The sequence below is a fragment of the Gasterosteus aculeatus genome, chromosome 3 (genome assembly GCF_964276395.1).
Source record: "Gasterosteus aculeatus chromosome 3, fGasAcu3.hap1.1, whole genome shotgun sequence".
NCBI classification, from domain to species: domain Eukaryota; kingdom Metazoa; phylum Chordata; class Actinopteri; order Perciformes; family Gasterosteidae; genus Gasterosteus; species Gasterosteus aculeatus.
Genome location: NC_135690.1, coordinates 9,593,206 through 9,616,053, shown reverse-complemented (window position 1 = coordinate 9,616,053; position 22,848 = coordinate 9,593,206). Strand labels below are relative to the sequence as shown.

The 22,848-nt window shown below is 43.2% G+C and overlaps 2 protein-coding genes across 3 annotated transcripts in view; both read right to left on the bottom strand.

Moving 5' to 3' along the window:
- Nucleotides 1-22: 22 nt before the first annotated feature.
- Nucleotides 23-13,622, bottom strand: ocln1 (occludin1). Its single transcript, XM_078099073.1, has 15 exons — nucleotides 13,412-13,622; nucleotides 11,571-12,780; nucleotides 10,572-10,780; nucleotides 10,318-10,489; nucleotides 10,041-10,091; nucleotides 9,609-9,714; nucleotides 8,797-8,813; nucleotides 6,818-7,357; nucleotides 6,198-6,401; nucleotides 5,957-6,118; nucleotides 2,531-2,673; nucleotides 1,735-2,001; nucleotides 1,287-1,458; nucleotides 1,061-1,102; nucleotides 23-448 (listed from the first exon to the last, which is right to left on the bottom strand). Exons 2-15 carry the CDS (start codon nucleotides 12,702-12,704, stop codon nucleotides 347-349), a joined length of 3,321 nt encoding a protein of 1,106 aa, XP_077955199.1. The 5' UTR covers nucleotides 12,705-12,780; nucleotides 13,412-13,622; the 3' UTR covers nucleotides 23-346.
- A 3,098-nt stretch (nucleotides 13,623-16,720) lies between these two features.
- The window catches only part of kcnn1a (potassium intermediate/small conductance calcium-activated channel, subfamily N, member 1a), a 40,700-nt gene continuing 34,572 nt past the window's right edge, over nucleotides 16,721-22,848 (bottom strand). For both annotated transcript variants that reach the window (XM_040171207.2, XM_078099072.1), the window contains exons 8-9: nucleotides 22,230-22,299; nucleotides 16,721-20,972 (exon numbers count right to left, since the gene is read on the bottom strand). In XM_040171207.2, coding sequence (XP_040027141.2) covers nucleotides 20,667-20,972; nucleotides 22,230-22,299 — 376 coding nt within the window. In that variant the 3' untranslated portion in view covers nucleotides 16,721-20,666. The remainder of the gene's footprint in view (nucleotides 20,973-22,229; nucleotides 22,300-22,848) is intronic.

Sequence of the window (22,848 nt, the reverse complement as noted above, 5' to 3'; positions counted from 1 at the left end):
TAAGTTATTTAATGCATGTGAACTAGTTTCAACTGCTAATTTATTTCATTATTAATATCTTCTGTACAAAAAGCATTCATCACTCACCATCAGCATTCTACATAAGAAAACAAATTCACATTGAAATGCTAAATGAACACAAGACATTTTAAAAGGTCTCATCCGCGGCTCTAATCCGACAGATCTACAGCTGCAGGAGAAACCAGTTGTAAACATTAGATGTTGACTTCCAGTGACTACGGTCGGTTTGAGGGACAAACTGTCTCACAATTCAAGCAGTAAAAGCGTAAAGAACATGGAGGTTTTGTGTTTGTTGTTCCTCGGCTGTTTGGATTTTGAAGACACACTAACAGAGACCTTGGTCAAAGATTTTCACCAGACGTTTGATGTGGAAAAGTTTTTGTCGAAGCTCTTTGCACTGCTTCTTCTTTGCTTGATGATCTGAAGTCTAATATAAAACAGGAAGAAATTGAAACAATTCGATATTAAAGGAACAGTTCACCTCAAAATCAGAAATACACATATATTCTGAAGATAACCCACAAATTCTTAATCAGACAATACGATTGTTTCTTTAATTCCTATTTAGTCGTATTGAGCAACACATTCATAGTGCCTTCTAGTCCCATTGTGTTGGAGAGAAGGAAGACATTTCTACAGCCAATACGTCTCCAAAACAAGGAGACAAAATAAAATATCCTACATTGATTGATACAGGTACAATATGATTTTTATTTCTATTTTGGGGCGTACTTCTCTTTTTACCAAGCAATGTTATCTGAATGCCCAGCTGTGTTGGAACAGAAGGTAGCTGTGGTAGTTATGTGCCAAATGGGCTATTTGTTGTGTCTTGTCTTACACAATTGAAACGTAATGGTTATAACACCAATGCTGCCTTTGAGCAGAGGCCGTTCCACCGGGTTGCAGTCTTTATGCAGAGCTAAACTAACAGGCTCAAACGTCAAATCCATCTACAAACACGAGAGTGGCAAGAAAAGAATAAGCATAATTCCCAAAATATTGAATGGTTGTATGCAGCCACTGATGTGACTCCACTCACACTTTTCAGGGCTTTCAGTCGGTTATACTCGTCTGCAACACCCTGAAAATGGAAATACAAATTACATTTGATATCATAAACAATACAATTATAATATTGTATCAGCCAGATTTCCCGAAGGTGAAACAAGCAGATATTAAATAAACAACAGGCCCATATGAGGATGACTGATGCGGTTAAGACATAATTAAAACGCTCGATGCTCCTGCCATCTGTTTTCCTCTACCTGGTACTTCACGGAGTCCTCGTCCAACATGTCCAGTTCTCGGCTCAGCTTGTGCATCTGGTCACTGATGTCATCCATCTCGGCGCAGAGCCTCTTATAGGAGGTCAGATCAAAGTCAAACTCCTTCTTGTACTGCCGGCGCTGCTCGTCTGAAGTTATCTCTGGGTATAGCCTGAAACAACATAAAATGATTATTACATCACATTAAGACGCTGCCCGTGTTGCTTTGAAGAAAGTAGTGATGCTTGATGTGTAGTATCACAGCATTTTCTTCCAAATTGGTATTAATATTCAGATATAATATATTATTCCTACATAGGCTCGGTTGATTTATAAAAAAAGTCTCTTCTCATTTGCATTTCATGTTGTAGTTCAGGTTTTTTGCTTTTCCCTTTGCAGTCTGCGTTGCAAGAATAAACAGTCCTTGCCAGGAGGTTTGAGTACTGACCTGCAGAGGTGATCCGCGTGGTCCCCGTCCAGATCATTGGCCGTGTCTCCGGTGGTGTAACCGGTTTCATACGGCGACTCCGCCCTCCCGGGAGCAGCGGGCTCGGGCTCTCGGCCCTTCCTCCGCTCCTTCTCCACATGGCGAGGAGGAGGAGGAGGTTTCCTGATGCTGTCGGTGTCGTCTGAGGAGCCGCTGGAGCAAACTGCCACCCTGCTGTTCTGATACAAAGGCTCCGCGGCCCGATGATTACTGTTATCAGCAGGGAAGCTACGAAGAGAAGGCGGGACAAAAGTAGTGCATGATTGATTGTGTAGTTGTACTTGAATGTTCGCAGTTGCATTCATTTACGTCGTATTTACAGAGTTCAGGAATTCAGAGGAAAAAAAGAGATTTTTGGCGTTGTTTTTTGTTCTTGAAAAGTAAATGGGGCTTGAGTGCATAAAATGTTTATATTTAGAGATTTAAGTACTTGAAAATATGGATTTCACTTGTTCCACTTATATAAAACATGTAGGGATGTTCCCTCAAGTTGGTTTGTCAACTAATCATCTGTTTTGGTCTCCTACAAGTCTCCTACAATTTCTTTAGTTGATTAGGACATTTCTAAAAAACAATAACAACTAACAAGAGATAACTAATTTATTTGATTTCAACTGAAGAAAACTGCATTTCTTTTTTAAATATTATTTTATAACTGTCCGGAGAGAAGCCAAGCATCACTGGTGGGGAAGTAAAATGTGTACATTTTAAAGTTCAGGACAAAGGTCATGCTGAGGCCTCTGCAACCATCACTCACCTTTTGCTTTTATCATTTCTATCATTGGGAATGCTGACTGTTCGGATGCCATAGGAGACCACGCTATTCTCCGCTCCCAGTTCAGGTGCTGATGCAACAGTCGGTGCCTGCTGGGTGCTGCGCACCTCTCCAACGAGGTTCACCTGTTAGACAATAGCAGGAGACCAACATCAGACTTGACTACAATCAGGCAGAAATACACAAGATAAAAGCACCCATCATGTAGTGTTGATGGGTTGATGAAGCAGTTGCCGACATCCTTGTGCATAGAAACGATTTGGGAGAAATCAAAGACTTTTGTATGCTGGCAAGAAAGAACCTTTTCTGGGGTAAATCTGTCACATAATCGGTGAAGTACAGAACTGAAAAGGTCTCTGCGCTGCACGGCACGCTGCCCCCAAAAACAGTCAGACGAGCGAGGCTGTGTCACTGCCAGACAGGTATTACTTAGCCAGACACACACACACACACACACACACACACACACACACACACACACAGACACACCCACACACACTGCACACTGCAGTGAAATGCAGTGAAATTGACAAAAAGACCCCTCGTGTTAATCCATATCTCTATAACTATCAGAACCAGTTAACTGGACAGAAACACATAAAACAAACTATGTTAGACACGAAACGCATGCAGATGTGTGTGTGTGTGTGTGTGCGTGCGTGTGTAATGTGAGATGCATGTACTGGTAAAATATATTATAACATTGTCTTGTGCTAAAGCCGTGTCTCAAGTGTCCTGTATTTGACCCTGATGTGCAAAGAGCAGCATGATACAACATGTTGCTTTGCAGCTGTGTCCTGAGAAGGGAGAGCGGCTAACTCGATCTCATAGAAGCTTCAAAACAAAGGACTTCTGTTCATGGCCTTGGTTCATATCTTATTCGATACGAAAGTTCCGGATCCACATTTTTTACTTTATGTCAATTAATTATGATTTGCACCGGCCACTGAGGAGGATCTTGTGTGTGTGTGTGTGTGTGTGTGTGTGTGTGTGTGTGTGTGTGCTACCCTCAGCTTCACCTGGGTTCTTATCTCAACCTGCTTTGCAGCTTCTCATAACTGGCACGGAGAATGTTCTTCACATGTGTATAAAAACTCAGCGTTTTTACTGCTCGGAGACGCCATTACACCGAACGCTGAGATACGTGCTGGTGACTTTGACTTTAATTAATCAACGTGCTGCGATTCTTCTCATCAACCAACTCGGGGGGATCGGAGATCCTGACAGTAACCATGAGCGCATTTGGACAGGAGGGATATCAGTGGAACAAACATTTCTGCTGTTCCATCTTTGTCAGTTAAACATGCAGCAGAGCAGCAAAGTGGAGTAAAAGCATTACAAAAAAACGCATGGTCATAAGAAAACCTCCTTCGGAAGAGAAAACCAAACACAAAAAATGCATTATGCCTCATGTTATCTACTGTAATACTGTATAATGCATCATTAATACCTTGTAGTATTTGCCCTATTTGTGGATCGGCCCAGTGAGCTGAGGCAAATGTCTGGAAAGAGCAGCCTGTGAAACAGATCTGATGAATGTGTAGCTAGAGGATGATCCTCTATGTGCAACAAACTCCCAGACAGCTGCAGAGAATCTGAGACGCTGCCGTGACAGCCGCTGCTTTGTGCACTTACAGTGTTTTTAATTTCTATTAAGTCCAGTCAGTGTTTGTGAAAGTGACCCTTTCTGCTGTGGTGCGACCAAAGACGCAGAATTTAGTTTCTTTTAACTGCAGATTTGCTTGCAGCTTGATTTTTTGGGATAATCCGTTGGTGGCATCAGACCATTTAGTAAGCTGCCGCTAACAACTCGATCAGTTTACTTCATGAAAGATTAATCACAAGTCACCTGCTGCCATTTCTTTCTGTTGGCTGCTTTTTAAAACATATTTCTTTATACTTTCTTTCTACATACAACACTTTAGGATATGTAAGGAAGAGTGGCATACTTCCTCACTATAGAAGTGAGGGTAGGCTCTACCCTCAAACATCTGATATAAATCTCGTTATCGTTGCTTTCTCAATTACCACTATTTTCCTCGTTGTGTTAAACACGAAGGAAGCACAGGACTGAAGGAGATTACCACTTTGTGTCTTGAGTCTAATGCGGAGCATCCCCTTCATACTGAATCATTTAGCGCCACCACAGTCTGTAGAGGCTCACACAGCAACACTGAGGAAACTCAACCCTTTTTATACATTATACATGCCACATTCATTATATATACCTCCCTGTGAGGCAAACATCTCCACTGCAACACAAGAGAGCCCCGGAATGAGGCCTGCATCTCAATGAAGTGGCTCGGTGCACCCTTCGCACTGATAGGGAGTATGTAGGCCACGGCCTCGCCGGATAAACTCCCGTTGTTGCGTCACATCATTTTCAACATCAGCTGTGCTGTGCAGACTGTAGACAGCGCATAAACAAAAGTGTACCTATCAACATCATGACGGCGGGTAAAAGAAAGTGATCTGCCGAATGGCTGAAAGTCCTGTTGGTGGATGGAACACTAGAATACCAGCGCGGCATGAGAATCCGTCCCCCTAAAAACATACCTTTTATGTGTAAAGCGTCCTTTTCTAATGTTTTAGTGAGTTGCACAGAGAAGGGTATCAGTAAGTACATGCTAGTTTTTGGAATACACACCTGTTTCTTCCTGGTTACAAACACTGTGAATCATTAACAACCGGTTTCAAATGGTTCACTCCATCCGTAAATGTGTGATTATGTGCAACCATCTCTGCACATGAAACAAAACAAAAACCTAGCGCATATCGCGCCAAAGTCTCCTGACCTGTTTCCTTTCACCGTAAATCGTGTAACGTGTTTTATTGCTCATTTGTGAACGGTGTTATCACTCCTCTGGTTAATGATCAGTCACACTGATACCCGGGCGTGCCAAAGGTAAACAGCAAGGTTCTCTGAGTCAGTCAGTTAAGTTTCCATCCATCCATCGTCAAACTGCTTAGGGGGGGTGGAGTCTATCCCAGCCAACTTAGGGCGATAGACGGGGTACATCCTTGATTGGTTGCCAGCCAATCGCAGTGCTACACAGAGACATACAATATTCACACACCTACGGGCAATTTAAAGTCCCCAATTAACCTGATCTCCAGAGCACGTCTTTGGACTGTGGGAGGAAGCTGGAGAACCCGGAAAGAACACACGCAGACACGGGGAGAACATGCAGACTCCACACAGAAAGGCCGGAGTCGAACCCAGGACCTTCTTCTTGTGAGGCGACAGTGCAAAATGTAGTGTAAGAACTGAGAGACTTTGTGATTATTGATTTCTGATTTGTTATCTGGCTGGAATATAAATAAACATTTAACCACACGTCGTTGGTGTAATTAGTGTATTTTCTTAACACGAAATCAGTGCATATATTCATATAAAACATCACTCACCCAATCCTGTACATCCTGGCCCTCTGCCGACCTGACCCGCGGCTCGTCCCAGTAGATGTTAGCTTTGCCGTGCCTCCAAATCTTGCTGCGGGTCTTGTAGGCAAAGTAAGCAGACAGACTCAGGGCCAAAACCACCATCAGACCCAACACCAAAGCAACCGCCTGGTGACACAGGAAACGAGCGGTCAGCGGGGAATAAAGCAGAAGAGGATAGAACGAAGTAGAACAAAATCCCACTGACCTCCTCCGGGTCCATGTAGCAGTAGTGGTGCAGGTATTGAGTGTACATGGGGAATCCTCCGGGAAAACCGGCCCCCACGCTGCCGCTGAGGCTGGGGCTGCCCTGGATGTTCTGGCACATCATCAGCATGGGATTGTAGAGCATGCTCTGAGAGCTCTGAGACATTGGGTTCACCCCGATCACGAAGATGATGTCGATGATGCCCTGGGAGTCAAAAGAAAATGAAGACTATTATTATTATATTATTGGAGAGCTATGCTGGTTACCACTGGTGGTGTTGCCGTGGAAGCAGAGAACCAACACTCCCTGTTAGCTCTGTAAACACTGGCGCCAATGTTAGCGCCATTAGCTTCTAGCCAGAGGTTGACAGCAATGTGGAGGCAGTAGATATGCCCTTAATTTTAAACCGTTGATATATTTTTCCTCTTGAAAAAGCATGTTGGAGTAGAAAGCGACATAACAACCTTAAAGCCGCATTCAACAACAATGTTACACACATTGACAATATATAGAGCACTTCCTGGACCTTCATTTATCAAATGGCCGAAGACACACCTTCTAGTTATTCTTGGTATTTACTGAATTTGCATTGAACTGCTGTAACATTTGGTGAGACGCACCTGAAGGGCAGCCAAGATGATATCACAAACGAACACGCTGAGGTAGAACTTGCATCCCCTCATGATCCGAGACCGTGAGAAACTTCCCACCAGGAAGCCCAGGGAGACCAGGAAGTTAATTGCTGCCATGGAAATCATGGCTGACTTGGCAGATTGCGGCGTCATGTAGGAGCCACCATAGCCGTAGCTGCCTCCATAATATCCAGACTCCATCCCTGCGATCCCCCCCGTAGCCCCGACCCCATATCCCCCGTAGCCGAACCCGTTCATGTCCCACACCAGGGTCGAAGCCACGCAGGCGAATATAATGAAACACATGAGTACTGTGACTCCTTGGAAGGTCTTGACGAAACCGGGAGGAGAAAACCAGCGGTAGAAGTATTGAGGCTTCCCCTCAGTGTAGTTAGGGTGAGGGCGGGCATCGAAGGTGTGGGGGACAAACTGGCTCTGGGGGGAGTGGACGCTCCTGGGGGGATAGACGCTTTGGGAGTTGGTGCTGTAAGGCGGGCTGTACACGGGGGGGCTATCGTAGTACCGAGGCTCATACATGGTTACGAGGATATCGCTGGAACTTCACCTGGAATAAGGAGGGAAAAATGTCAATTCAAGGAAAGTTATTACAGTTCTTCACCTCTATTATATACTGTATGTTTTTTCCTGTATAACATTTCCAAACAGCTTTGAAAGGTTACAAATAGTCAATTACATGTGGTCTCAGGCCTCTGGAATGATGCCTTCGTGAGCAAATTGGTTCTATGGATGGAACCCTTCCCTGAACCCGCTCGGTGGTGTTGCTGACCCACACCTCATCACTCCGGAGGACCATGAAGAACTAATGTTACCCAGCAGCCTTCAATAATTCAGAAAGAAAGCAGATAACGGGCGACCAGTGGCACGGACGTTACCTGAATGCACCTGTTGAGTGACAGCTAAGGACGCTAGAGTAGAAGCCCTGTCACGCGTGGTAGATCGGTTATTTTACAGTTACAGTCTTTGCTCTCTGAACAGTGAGGTTAGCTGATAGTAAAGAAAAGTGACTCATTTTGGTTGACACAAAAAACATCGAAACAAAAAAATAAATAACGATGCTCCACGTTCACAGAGTAGATCCGACCAACAACTCCCATTGGTTTAGCGATTGAAAGTCTTCGTGAAACATCAAACCGGTCCGACTTTTGATCAAATGTAAAAAAAACAAATATAAATATGGCTCCTTTGAGAGCTGAAACAGGGACATTCTCAGTTGCAACTCGACCTACCTCGCACGGCAGAAGTCGCTCCTCAACGTCTCTTCTGCTCCCCACGCACGTGTACTTCACCCACGCGTGTAAACCGGGTCATTAAACCGGGTCATTAATCGGCGTGGACCCTTTCATTGATAAGAAAACCCGTCTGTGGGTCTTGGCAGCACCACAGTCCGACCTGCGGACCCGACTGGTCCACCTGCTGCTCCCTCTCGTCGGTTCTTCGCGGCTAATGGCCGCTGGGAATAAAATATTAAACATTGGTTGAATACAGCGGAATGGAAGTCGGTCGTATACCGGCATTCATTCAAGCCAAACAGAACTGAAATAATGAATAAAACTATAAAAGGAGAAATCAATTCCATTTTTTTTCCGACAGAGATTGTTTCCTATTTTTCCTATTTTTTTCAAAAACTACCAAACAACAGGGCTCATTGTAAAAATAATAATTTAGCTCAATGATTCAGAAGTTATTGTCAAGACCTGAAGTCAGTTCGATGAGGAAAGTGTTTAAGGCTGTTGTCAAAACAGCCTAAACAGTCCACTTTATGGGTTCCCTTTACAGCCTGAAGCAAGAATCATTGTCCTTAACACAGAAGAGGACGAGGACAGAAATCAATCGAAAGACACTATGTGAGGTTGTTGGCCCTAACTGCTATGCTCATAAATGTCAGCACGCGGTACTTTAGGTTAATTCATCACTTATGATTTGCAGTTTGACTTGACGTTTAACACAGTGATACTAGTCTTCACTTAGAATTGAGGACGCTAGACTGAAAATACCGGATACCTTCCCCCCCAAACTCAAAGATTAAAAAGTAGTCAACGTTATTTGAAAGCGATTTCCCTTGTTGGTAGCATCTTACCAAGCTTCAGAGGACCATGAAAAACTAATGTTACCTAAAAAATGACCAAAGATAGGATAAGTATGCAAAAATAGAAACATGTATTTCAAGAGAATAAGACAGGTCACAAATAGAAAAATGACAAGATATTTATTTAGAAAATGTCAGCCAGAGAGCTCAACCTGATAGTAGTCGACTCCAGATCCAAATGGAATGTTTTCTTCGTATCATCAAAACAACTTTTCTCTGCTATCAAAATGGCCATGTATAATATGTAACAAAGCTGAAGACACTGAAAATCATCAACAGTTGAGAGGCAGGAGCAAAGCAAAGCAGACCACAGTTAGATAAACTAACCGTTTACACGGCACACAAAACGGCAGTGAAAATATGAAACAGTAACACGTGTTAGTAAAGAAAAAACCTTCATCACACAAACCTTTTTCTGTAAAAATTCCAATCACAACCGAAACTGTTTCAAAATATACAAATCAATTCTTGTTTCTCCACAGAGACATAAATGACAAAATTATTACAAGAAAACGTGTGATGACTTGTTATAAAAAAGGAGTGAAAAATGTATGTTATAAACCAGGTGTCACGTTAAATTGGTGCCTATAAAAAGAGTAAATGGCAACAATAAATCAATGTTTGTTTTGCCCGCTCAGCAGGGATTTCTCTCTGTTCTTCTTCATGGCCGGCCGTTTTCCATGGCTTCCTGGTCAAAAGTACGTATCCTGTTTTTGATGTGGCTTAATTTAGCTTTTAAATAGTCACAGCGTTCTTTTTTCTCTAAGAAGCCGGGTTCCTGTGAAAACACACCAACAGACACATCAACTCATCTTTTCATTAATGGCAGCAACCTCTATTACCCAAATTTTCCTTTGCTTTCATCTTTCATTTTTCGAACCGCCTGATTGATTCTGTAATCTAGCAGCATTAAATGATAATTTCCAAGAGTCAGTTTCCCGGTGGAAGCAGTATTATTTGCATCAATGGTAAGTTTTATGGAAGGAAAACAAAACCAATTGGTCATTTACACAATAGTAGCAAAATAGTGGATTTGCTGGAAGATTTTTTAATTTCTTGAGGGTGAGTGGATGGAAAACAAAGAGGACTTGTGACCTGACTTACATTCTTTTTCCGCTGATACTTCTTCAAAATGCTTTGAATCCTCTGCTGGTCCTAATAAATGGAATATCAACAAAACATGGTTTGCACAAAACACAACATAAAGCGCTCCGTATCAGAAACACATTGTGTAGAGGGAGATATGTTTAACATGTCTGTGCGATAAGGAGGCCTAATTATGACCTTTTCAACCCAAATTAAATCCTGGACGACTCTCACTCAAATAGTTTATAGGGCTGATGGACATGATTAAATAAAGGTGGTTTTACATTGATCTCACCTCTTGGGTTTTTCTCTCTCGGAGGAGTCGTGCCATCATGGCATCCAGCTCTCTGAACTTATCGAGGGTGGTGCCGATGTCTCTGTGGAGGTCCTTGTATTCCTGATACTGGTCGTTGAAAACTGCTTTATATGTTTCCCTTTCTTCCACACAGCTGATCACTGGATACTTGCTGTAGGGGAGGATTTTCCGGATTAAGTAGGCATACGGTAAATTCAGAACATATTAGAATGTTAAAGGCAGCGTTCGCTCACATGACGTAGTCGGCGATGATGTGTACTTTGGGGGTGCATACAGACGCTGCGGCTCTGTTGACACTGACTGGGTTCTTGTAGACATCAGAGATGACGACATTTCGATTTAGATCATCTTTACTCATAGAGGTACCTTTTTCATCCTTGAATGAAATGTGCTTGGTTTTGAGATGGGTTAACGGGATGGACTGGTGTAACCTCTCCTGGGGCTAAAGGTAAAAGACAAAAAGGATTATTAATTGAGTGAAATTATTACTATACACTACTAGAAGTGCAGGCCTGAGCCATCATCACCATAAACCCTCTAGAGCAAAATGTAGGTGAAGATACATGTCACAGAAATCCCAATTAAAAGAAAAAATGCAGCAAATATTTTCTGATTACTTTGCATTAGGAAGGATGCAAACCAGCAATGTGTTTATACCAGATATGTGACTTATCCATAGCACATTGATACATAGAGGACTACACGGTCAATACAATCAAGAAAAACACAATTCACAGCTTTGGGACAAATCCTGGTTGACTGCCAGCCAAAAAAACCTGACATATCAATACTGACAAATTGCATTCTCACTGCAGATCATCCTGACTGACTCTAAATTTTATTGGATTTGATCTGCCGTTGTTGTTTTGGGGCTGTTGGTGGCTCATTTGCAATCAATAATAGTGTCCTTGACTGTTGTCAACAATGAATGGGATGTTAGGCACATCATATATACTCAAAATAACATCGAAGGGAAGCGTGTTTGACAGAGTAAACACATGACGAGGATGAACCGTGTAAGGAACATTTGCAGACGCTGAATACGAAACCCGTAAACACTTTCAAGTGGAACTTGAGCTCTGAATGATGATCAATTTTCATACCCGGATAAGTGCAACTCTCGAATAGGACACTTCATTCTTTTAATGAAAATGATTCTCCTCCCTCTTTAAATTTAGAGGCGAGGAGATTCTCTTTCATCTAAACTCTATCATCTGATCAATGGCCTCTACCTTGCTCTCAAAGTGCTCTCTCTCCATCCGTGCAGCTTCATGCCTCCACATCTTCAGACACACCAGGAAGCTGCCCAGATACATCGACATGTTGATGAAGATGAAAGCCGTTCCCGCCATCTGTCCCCCATCAACCCGGCACAGATTGGCCATGATGGGATTAACTCCTATTGTCGTGTAGCACAGCCCACCGCGGTTCAAGTCGTTCAGGTAGACGATCCCGGCCGCCATGTAGAGCAGGAACAACGTCACGTTGATGAAGGCCTCCGTCAGTGGCCACCAGGCCGCGTCGAGGAGGATGGTGCGATAGTACATCGTCAGTCCCATCACTAAAAGCGTCAAGGTTATAATCCAGCAGACTCCTGCTACCGCCAGTACAAATGGAGTCATGGGGCCTCGGTAGCTGTATCCAGACACGCCTTGCCCGTTGTTATATGCACCGTTGTAGAGTCCGTAGCTGTTGGACCACTCGCTGTCCTTCTGGATGTACGCGATGACGCACGCAAAGACCATGCCACCAAAAAGGAGCTGAAGCCCCGCCAGCAGTCTGAGCAACCCTGGCCAGGATTTCAAATAAGAGTACTTCAGGTTATACACCTCCAGCTTCTCAGCGTAGTACTCTGCAGGGTGGATACTGGTCAGGAGAGATTCCTCTCGTGGGCTCTGATACAAGAGGTCATCACAGGGGCTCTCCCTTAACAAAGGCTTACGGGAGTTCTGGCTGGAGTTGAGTGAGTCACCCCAATTTCTACGCTCCTGCAGGGGACTCACAGGAGGACTCACCCTGGTCCCATTGGGAAGGATCTGGATGCCACTGGTGCCAGCTTCAGACCCATTCAAACTGTCACTCTTCTTTGTCCATTTATGGACGATGCCTTCCCATGATTGAGGGATGAAGGTTTTCAGTCTATCCTTCAGGCTACCTTTATTTTCCTCCTTCTCGGCGTACGGTGATGTGCTGGAAGGTAGGCCTGTGGAATTAGTACCACCATCATCTGTAATGTTATCTGGTACGGGTGTGTGAGCAACCCACACAGGCACTGGTGGGCCAGTACAGGAGTTTGTCTTGCTAGAGGAGGACTCGACCACACTGCCAGTGTCTTGTCTCTTGAGTTTGCTGCCCCAGCTTTTCATACTGCTGACTGATTTTGGTGATTCATTTAGAAAGAAAAAAGCATGCAGTCCTTAGGAGGCATGTAATGGGAGAAAACTGAGAAGGGGAGAGAGATGCATTACTAGCAGGTATACAGAGCATGTAAGTAAATATGCCATAGCTACATGCTGAAAAAACTTAATTTCCTGATTCGATTAAAGTTAAAATGACTGTAAATCAACTTCCACTGACTTAAGTTAAAAAAAAGACTTAATAATCCAAATAAAGGCCACAAAAACCTTTAATTTTGTCTGTTCTATCAATACATGGTAATGTTGTGAGACTTGTCTCCAGAGCTGCTAATAGAACATGATTGAAGCAGGTGTTTGGATGGAAAGAAGTCATTCTAAAACACAACCGCGTTGTCTGGAAAAAAGAGTTAACTGTGTTAATGTTCCAGTATCGCAGTATGTGATTTGTGGAACGCGGACCGAAACAAAGCTAAACCACTGCAATATCCCTTTAAAGTACTTGATCCCACAGCAGAAGAACTCAGAGAGCGACCACAACATGACTGGAGTACAGCTCGGCCTTGACTAATAACAGTTCAAGCTGAGCCGTGACTCACACCAGGCCGCGGCTCAAACTTCTGATACCCAAAAAAATAAAACCGTCACCAGGTGGAAACACATCATTAACACAAAGCATATTTGTGTTTGAGAGAATCTTAAAAATACACTTCACTCACCAGTTTGACCCCAGCTTGTTGCTCTGGTCGCGCAGATGGACTTTGAGCGGAAAACAACAGGAAATGATACCTGGTGTAAAATGGCTGGACGCTCAGTTCCACACAAGCGCGGTTATTGGCCAACGGTGTGTGTTGAGAACCGAGGGCGGGAGTAAAAGCTCAAACATTAAACCTGAACCGCTGTCGAGCTGGTGCCGACTGGCACTAGTGTGTTAATCTGTGGGAGGGAGCCGGAGGGAGAAAGAAAGGGGCGGCAACGTTTGACATTCAGGAGAAGGAGGTGGTGAGCTGAGCAAAATGATGTAATGAAAACATGTGCTTAAAAGGGCCTGGATGGACACTAATGCTGCCGAGTTCAAATGTCATCGTTTTATTGATAGTGGAAAATGGACAATTCCCCCATTAGAATTCATTGTGTGCACACACACACAAGCATCGGCGAGTGATACTTTAAGTATCACTTACAACAATTAGAAACAGTGGATTATGGGCAGGATAAGAGGTATTTTTTGTTAGAAGTGCATGCGTTTGATATCAGCCATGTGCTATCAGCTCATATCTAAAGATCTGTAATACAGCTTTATCATCCCATCATTCATAAATAATTAATTCTCCTCCAAATTGTGTCATATTACATTGCTGTCACAGAGGACGCTGGCACTAGAGGGCAGCAGGATCCTGTGATTCTCACTCTGATGGTTGATCGCCATCTCGCTCCCCCTCACTCAGTTTGTCCTCTTCTGTCTCTCTGTCTCTCTTTCCCTCTTTTATTTTTCCTCTCACGCATTACACTTTTCCAACTCTGGCCAGTTCTTGCACCTTTTCAAATGACTACACGCGTTGTGTTCATTAGTGTGTGTCTGACCGCTGGTATTATAATGTGACATCACTACACATGTGCCGGAAATTCTTCCAGGGCAGATTTTTTTATGTTGAGAAAGCTAAAGGCAAGGACATCCATAGTGACCCCCCCCCCACCATCCCCTCCCTCGCTCTACTCTTTCTTCCAAACACACACACAGTAGCAATCGTAGCCAATGCACTATGTAACAACATAATGCCACCCACTTTCTCAAGTGAGTACCGAGTCCCAGCAGTGGCCTCGCCGCGGGCGAGCTCATCTGTTGTTGCTGTGCACGTCCTCTACTGCCGCCGTAGGTAACAGCTCAGCTGCAATGATATGCGAGAGTCTTTATCAGGAGTGCGTACTGTATAAAGCAAAGGCCTGAAGTGGAAAAAGAGCAAACATACAGGTCTCTCTTCCTCGTCCTCTTTCTGGAAATGAATGTGCAAAAACAATCAAAGAATCATTATTTGCATCGTAGGAGATTCTGCAAAAACACAACATTTCCTAATACACAATCTACAACTTGTTTTATGCACCATATTTTTAAATAAATTCCTTTACATATATATCACATTATGTTCAATCAACAAAGTCGCCTTTAGACGGTCAGAACACAATGCTTTTGTGTCGCCTTGAAGGCGGCGTGACAGTATTTTCCAGCAAAGATTCCCAGCTACATTACGGTTGTACCATGTGTAGAAAAACACCTGGTATCAAAAGACTTGCACTATGAAGCATAAGTTGGCATAGATGTTTATAAATGTGGTATACATGCCTTTCTAAGCTGTTGTTTGCAAAAGGTGCAACACAAATAACCTTGATTTCCATTGCGTATTACGTAATTTCTCCAACACCGTATATGATGCAAGAACTGGCCTTGTGTTCTTTTAAAAGGGGTCAAAAGTATCAATCAAATCACTTTTTGAGTACATCATTAAACAGTGGGTGGTCAAGTATCAACAGATGAGGCATAGTGAATAACACAAATATTGTTGGCAGAATAGAGAGTCATTCTTTGCAGCTAAGTGAGATGTGATCACAGTTCATCACCAGCGAGAAAGTTTCTGGCTGATGATGATGCTGTCAAGGACGGATGAGCCCTTTTTCCCCTGAAAGCTAAATGAAGCCCGGGGGCCTCGAACAGACAACCACATTTGTGCGTTCATCCTGCCTCCGAACAGAGAGCCGAACGAACGGAGGAAGACATTCAGATAGGTAGAAAGAGAGAAGCGATTGTTACGGATTATAAAAGGCCTTTCCCATTCACTCTTGACCGCTACAGCATTGTGCATTAAAAAAAGGGGCCGAACCCAAGATCAATACTCCCATTGGCTTTGATAGCCCCAAGTGTATGCTGGAAGTGATTGGAAGGGCATTAAGCATAATGTAGCAGCTTGCTATCAGCTTCCAGGGCAGACAGGAAGAAAAGAGACGACTGCAATAAATTCAATAATTCCCCCGTCTGCCACAAGCTGTCCCCGAAGGACCTTTTCACACTCTCGAACGATCCTCCCCCCTCCTCCCCCTCCCCCCTGTCCTCTCCAAGTCCGAGGGTCAACCTCGGTCCTCTGCATCCTGCCCTTGTCGTTTTCTCTCCCTGCGGACCCGTCCTCAGTGCCCTCTAGGGGAAATCGCTAGATAGTTTCATAATTGAATTCCCTTTTTTCTTGCCTTTCACACTTCAAAAACAAAAATAAGTAGTAGCTGGATGAGTTATGCTTATTAGGAGACCAATCTTACTACAGCAAGAAATACTAGGAAGCTTATCCGCTCAGGACATTAAGCGGAGAATCTGTGGAAAACTTTTCAATTTAGTTTAGTCACTATGATGCAACATTGTGATTGTTTTAAACCACAGACCATCCATACCATACAAACACAACATTTCATCTATTGCTGCTGTTCTGTTGGGACGGACGGTGAGCAACGCGCGTCTTAGGAGCAACAACTGCAGCGTGACTGACTCTGCCACTCTTCTGGGATATCGATGTGCTGCCAAGTCCCTCCTGATTTGGCATTAATTAACCCGGCTGAGCCATGTTTGTGCACGTGGACATGAATAGCAGCTTGTCATTTGAACGTTAACGGCTCAGTGTGTGCGTGTCGCCTACAGCTCACGGTTCACCTTGGAACAGAGCCCCCAGCAGCTGTGTGTCCTCTTGAGCGATGTTTATGTTGATGTCAATACGTCCTCCTGTAATCATGTTTTAGGATGTCCCTGCCTCACAGTCTTCCAGGAAGAGACGTGTGATGTCTGATGTATCTGTCAACACGTGCGCCAACTCACCTTTCACTCTCACAATTGGCTTTTGGCTGCTGTCATTTTCCTTTTCCTCTGGATGGACCGTGATTGAAAACTTTTGGGATTGTTATTTTGTTGGGGTACTAAAAAAGAAAGCATTAGAAGTGATTTCAAATCAAAAGGTTTGTCTATTGCTACCAAATGAAGAGGAGAGTTGTGGTCTTTGCTGAAGAAAGTCTTTAATGATTTGACGTTGGTGTCTCTCCTTGCACGGACAAAAGTTGACCTGCAAAATGAAGGAACCGCAAACAGTTTACAGAGAACATGTTAAACCCATTTGCCATCCATTAAAAGTTGATTTATTCCAGTGCTACTACGTACATTATGCATCATGTGGCAGTGTACACAGAACAATGATTGGGTTACATTTCTTCACTTTTGGGTTTTTTTCACTCTGTTTTTTGTTAAGTAGAAGTACTGTATTCTGATTTCTGCTCTATGAGGAAAGTCTACTTTTCAGGATAATAAAAGACTTTGGGATGCGTTTATCACTTGGACTCATCTACCATCATTAGAACATCATGAATGGCCCTCACTTCACTACAAAATGCTGTGCATTTTTTATTTTCTGGTGGAGAAAATCATGTTCCTATTAAATATTGGAATGGTGTTTTGGCAGGACTTTGTTGGTGACAAGGAATAAAGAAGAAAACAAACGTTTACAGGATTTAAACAGATTATATCTCCATCATCAGAAAAAGTGTGAAATTAAAATAATCTTTTGTATCCTGTTTTTTTTCTTTTCTACTAAACTTGCACCATGCTGTGCATTGGACCCATCTACTTTAACCTGCGGTTCACTGGTTGTCCTGTTCACTTGGCGACATCTACAATGAGGTCATATTAACAGGACAACCACTCTCTTGTGCTAAACGAACATGTTAGTAAATTAGCTTTGGCTCGTCTCTTATTTCTTGTTTTTTCAATCTCGTCTCACCTTCCTCCTGTTGCCTGGTGAAGGATGAAGTCCTTAGCACCAGCTCCTCCACGTCTCTCTGGGGAGGACACTTCAGCATCTGTGTAACTGGATACCACACACGCCGTGCAATACGGAACAGGAACTGGCGGTTCCCCTGCTTTCTCCTGTCTGTCTGTTTGTTTTTTTTTCCCATTCAAACCACTCAAAGGTCTTTGCTGCAGGCCATTTGCCTCTGTGTGCGTGTGCGTGTGGGGGGGGGGGGGGTTGATGTTTCTAACATGACACGTTGTGAAGATGCAAACCATGGTTTGCAAAAGGCAGGTAAGGCCATAACCAAGCAGATAGTCTTCCATGAGCCGCCGTGACTTGCTAGATGACACTAACTGTAATGGCGTGATAGATCCCGTCATACTGGGAGGATGCAGCGCAGCACTGTACGAGGAGTGGCTGGAGGTGGGGGCAGTAAAGAGTCATGCTTCATCAACTCAAGTCGAAAGGAAAAAAGCTAATACTCATGCTTGATTAAGTTCCTCTCGTAGCAAACTGAATATGTTCTCAAATGAAGGGCTCTCTGGTCAGTGGAGAGCCTGTGGGAGAGCCGTCTCACTCGCTGTCTCACAGGGCTCAGACTTCGCCCCAATTCAAGCAAAAGCAGCTCAGAAACAATTAAGAAGTATCACATAATACGGATCCTATTTGTCAGTTATCTCAAGGGGCCATGAAGATGACTTTTACCTCAAACATTCTTTTGAGACTTTTCTACCATTCAAACTTCTTCAGGACAGCATGCTAGCCCGCTAATCTGCTGATTTCCTGATAAACTTCTAATATGTACCTTGGAAAGAAATTACTTCAAAGATCCTACATTTTTCACTACTCTAGGATGCTTCAAACGCCATGCTTTTGAGGTTTTCAAATGTTTTAATATCTCTATCTTGTGATATCATGTATTATGTCTCTTGGAGAAACCAAACAGAGGCCGATGTTAACGGAATGGTTTGACATTTTGGGAAATATGCTTATTCACTTTCTTGCTTAGAGTTGGAGGAGACAACGCACACCACTCTTTTTGCTAGCTAGCTAGCAGCGGGTTAGCTTAGCATAACATAAAGACAGCAAAAAGTATGAAAACAGCTAGCATGTACAAAAGGTAAAAAAAAAAAAATCCACTTATAAGCACCAAAGCTTATAAATTAAGCTTATAAATCAATTAAGTCTAATCCGTACAAAAGAAGTGCATTAACAACTATTTGTGGTTTTACGGGAACCCTATTTCCTAGAGTTGTGTTGTCAAAATGAGACCAGGGGAAACTCCAGGAAGTGATTGCATTTCAGTTTTTACGGATTAAATAAAAGGTAAGGAATAATGTTTTAGAAGGATCTAAGCTTACAAGTTTCCCGTCTTAATGTTAAGCTAGGCTATCTAGTTGCTGGTAGTAGCTTCATATACTATACAGAAATAAAAGTAGTGTCAATCTTCTCATCCAACACTTGGCTGGACTTAATAATTGCACTGCCCAAAATATTTTTTAAATCTATAGAGGAACCCATTGAGCAAAGTTCCATAAGCACTTTTATTTGTATCCTTTTGTTGAAGCGTTTTTTCTTCATCTCACATTTAAAACAGGTAATGCATTACAGAATCACATTACTGCCACTCTCTAGGTTCTGCAACTATAAAAACCCAAGATATCCGGGTACAATTTTGAAGTAAATGAAAGGGAAAAAAAAGGCAAAAGACAAAAATAAAAATCATGTAAATCATTTAAAAAAAGCCATCTGAGGAAGGTTGTGTTCCGTTGTGATTTCTGCACAGAGCCATGCAAAGGGCCGCGTTGGCTTCTCAGTTTGACCAGTGACGTGTGCCTGTGTGGCCATACATACCAGCAGACCTCAAGCCACGCTGAAGACCTCAGGAAGCTCTAATTCGTGGTGGTGAGAAAGATAGAGGACTACATGTTTCATTGTCGTGTGTATGAGTGTGCAACGTTGAGCTAAAAGTGAACTCGTTCTCTGACAGACACTTACAAATATTCTCTGTCTCACCGTTGCTTATCCTCAGAACCGTTTCATTTCTCACGGTGTTAGTAGAAGTAGAAGAAATCAAAGATTTTTAAAACATTTAGATTTGCTGTGTGATGGAGGCAATGTTATGCATTACATTAAGACATTTTCTTTAAATTTTTGGAGAGGAATGTATCTGAAAAAGGAATGCAATGCTGTATTCAGACTGTTAACATCGTAAAAAAGCTCTGAAATTAGTAATTAAATAACCCTCTACTATTTATACATTCAGGCACTGAAAAATCACATGTCAATATGTAACTAAAAAAGATAGTCCCTCTCATTTTCCCCTGGTAAGAACAAGGAAGCGGAAACCTTGAAGTTGGCAACTGTGTAAGTTTTTTCTACCCAGTAGTAACGCCATATGCATCCTCTTTGCTCTTCTTTTGTGGGACAGTTTCTACTTTTTTCAAACACTGACCTCCAGTCAGAGCTTTTGCAGCCTCGCCTAAAACTTTCACCCAACTCCAATCCATGACTCCAGTCCTTTGGAAGGGAAATCCAATGGTTCGGCCCGCTCTCCTCACCAGACAGACGGGGACAGGACAGGAGGACGGGTGGAGGGGTGTCCTCCACTCCCTCAGAGGACCAGCAGGTGAGCCCGAGGCTCCACAGACCGACTTCCCCCCTTTGTGGTTAAGGACTCTCCGGTGTGATAGCCAGCTCTCACCCCAGCGACCCTAAAATCAGTCTTTTTTTTAACTATACAAGGGCTTTTACAAAAAAGCTAACTTGAACAGCCATACAATGGCTAAAACATAAACCATATCTCTACTTTTTCTCGGTTTTTCCGTCATTTAAATTTGTTTTTCTCTTTTACTTTTTTGTATGCATTTGTGTTTTCTTGGTTTATGTCTGTTCGCTTTTCTTTGTTCTTTTTGAGAAGCTCTGATTCCAGTCCTGTGCTGTGAGGCTCAGTCACACAGGAATTGGTTTTTGGATTTGATGACAGAGGAGCGAATACGGGTAAGGATCAGCCCCGGGGTCAAGATATGGATTCATTATTAGTCCAGACATGGACTAGCCAGTGGTTACAGGGACCGCTTGGATAGGACGGAGCAAGGTGACGATTTGCGTTGGGGAAAGTTGGGGCTGGAATGCGATTGCAGTGGGTTCGTCACGGTTATCCGCTATCAGAGGACGTGTGTGGTGCTGTCGAGGGAGAGCGCCGCCTCCGGGCGGTGGAAGTCCAGGATCGCTCGGAGCGCTCAGAGCGCTCAGAGGCTAGTGAAGCGGGCCGAAAGCGGTGAACAAAGCCGTCCAGAAAGTCCTGCTGCTGCTGGGTTATGGCTTGGGAGATGAGGCAGGGCAGCGCCTGCAGGCTGCCCGTCACCGAGTCCAGCTTGTCCTCCAATGTGCCGATGCGCTTGTCCAGCTCCTCACTGCGCTCCTGCAGCTCTGACACGAGGTCATACATCACATTCTGGGTCTAATGAAGGAGAGAAAGCAAATGCGTTTGGGGAGAGGCGCGAGAACAGGACGACGTAGAAGGAAGAGGAGGCGGGCCGGATGAATGTGAGAGAGACGAGATAGATATCGGTTTTACAACAGATCCACATGAAAAGATGCGAAAAATGCAATTTGTAGGAGGTGTAGCATGTACACATCGCCAGACAATAAAAATGTCATATCTTAAATTGCAGTCTAAATCCAACTGGCACAGTCTGAAGAGAAGGGCATAATGACACAAAGCAGTGTAAAAGGCAGCTGTATAGTTACAGCAAGTCAGCATTGATTTTTATCTCCCCAGTTTCACAACCAGCTCCTCCAATCCATTTATAGCCAGAGGAGGTCCTTAATGCATTATGTATATGCTTTACACAACTCATTCATATAATAAAAAGCATCTCCATAATTTAACCTATTGTTCCACAATCGATGCAATAGGACTTGCTAATGTATCTGGTATTTACATTTAACGATTCTATTCAGACTTGTAAGTTCTATAAAATACAATAACATCTATATTGAATTTTACTATGGTAAAATGAATGCCTTATTACATATAATTTAAGAGCAGTAGAGCTCAAAATATTTCATATCAATGCTTTTTTTCAAGCCTAGGAATTTTGTCTTCGGTACAGGAATCACGGGTAATTTCACCGTAGTGCTTAACAGAGAGACGTTGACTGCACTGTAGGGTGGACATAGAGGGCTCTGACCATCTAGCACAGTAAGGGCAAGTAAACACACATTAAAGGAGTTGGCCTCAGAACCTTTTAAAATACACACTGGAGTGCAAATGCCATCCACATCAAATGAGGCTGCAGTCATGCGCCTCCCTTTGAACCCCCTCTCTGCTCTGCTCGGGTGGATCTGCTGACGTCTATGCAACAGGACAGAAGCTACCGAGGCATGACTGCATTCACCTTCTTACAGCTAGATACTGTTTACGGTGTGCGTCAGGTTACTCAAACTGTTACGCTTCTAAAAAGGATTTTAGTGGGAACACTTCACTGTGAATTGAGTTCATGCACAGATTTTTGCGTATTTGACAAATATCAACCAACTGCATTCAGCAGAACTCAGGGATAGCTGCTGGTTTGCATGGATGTCTCCAGTTATTGGCCTGAAGAATGAGGTCGCGCGAAGAGATGGTGTGCCCTTTGGTACTCGCCAGTTGGTTAATCAAAAACATTAAAAAAAGCAAGTAGTCATGTGATGACTTAAATGTCAGGAGATTTACCTTTGCCAGGTCCACCAATGTGTTGGCCTGATCATTGAGTTTCCTCTGCTCCATCTTCACACTGCGCAGTCTGGTGGAGGCACAGCGAGGTAGGAGCAGGAAGAGGAGGGAGGAGGTGGACAAAGGAGAAAGAGAGTGGCAGAGGGAATAAGGGCAATAGAGGGGTGTATAGAGAGACGGGTGGTTCGGGGGGGTTGAAGAGACAGAAAAGCCGACAGAGAAGAAAAGAGGAGGAGGAACAACACATTTTTTTTTATCAGATGTGCTCTCTCACTGAAGACATTTGAAAGAGGCCTGCATGCATTGTAAATATATGTACTTTAGATATCTCAATGTATACATACATATAGTTTATAGAAATATATATGAATATATACACAAGCATTCCTGGCCTTTGTCAATGCAATACCAACCAAAACATGCAGAATTGCAGAAGCATACTACACTCATTAGGAAAAAAAAAGATCAGTGTTTATCATGTTTTATCTGGATGTTTTCTTTCGTTACGTACTATTGTTTATCATAATATTGGATGGCTTTAAGTAGCACTTCAACAATGTATTTTCTGGAGTTACAACTAGAAAGTAATTTGTTGCTCAAAAAAAGGAAAACAATTCTT

Excerpts from the sequence above, each read along its gene's own strand:
- ocln1 (XM_078099073.1), bottom strand. The coding sequence starts at position 12,704 with ATGAAAAGCTGGGGCAGCAAACTCAAGAGACAAGACACTGGCAGTGTG. Across the intron at positions 9,715-10,040 it reads AGTATCAGCGGAAAAAGAAT|GAACCCGGCTTCTTAGAGAA; the intron begins GTAAGTCAGGTC and ends GTGTTTTCACAG. Across the intron at positions 2,674-5,956 it reads GCCAGGATGTACAGGATTGG|GTGAACCTCGTTGGAGAGGT; the intron begins GTGAGTGATGTT and ends ATTGTCTAACAG.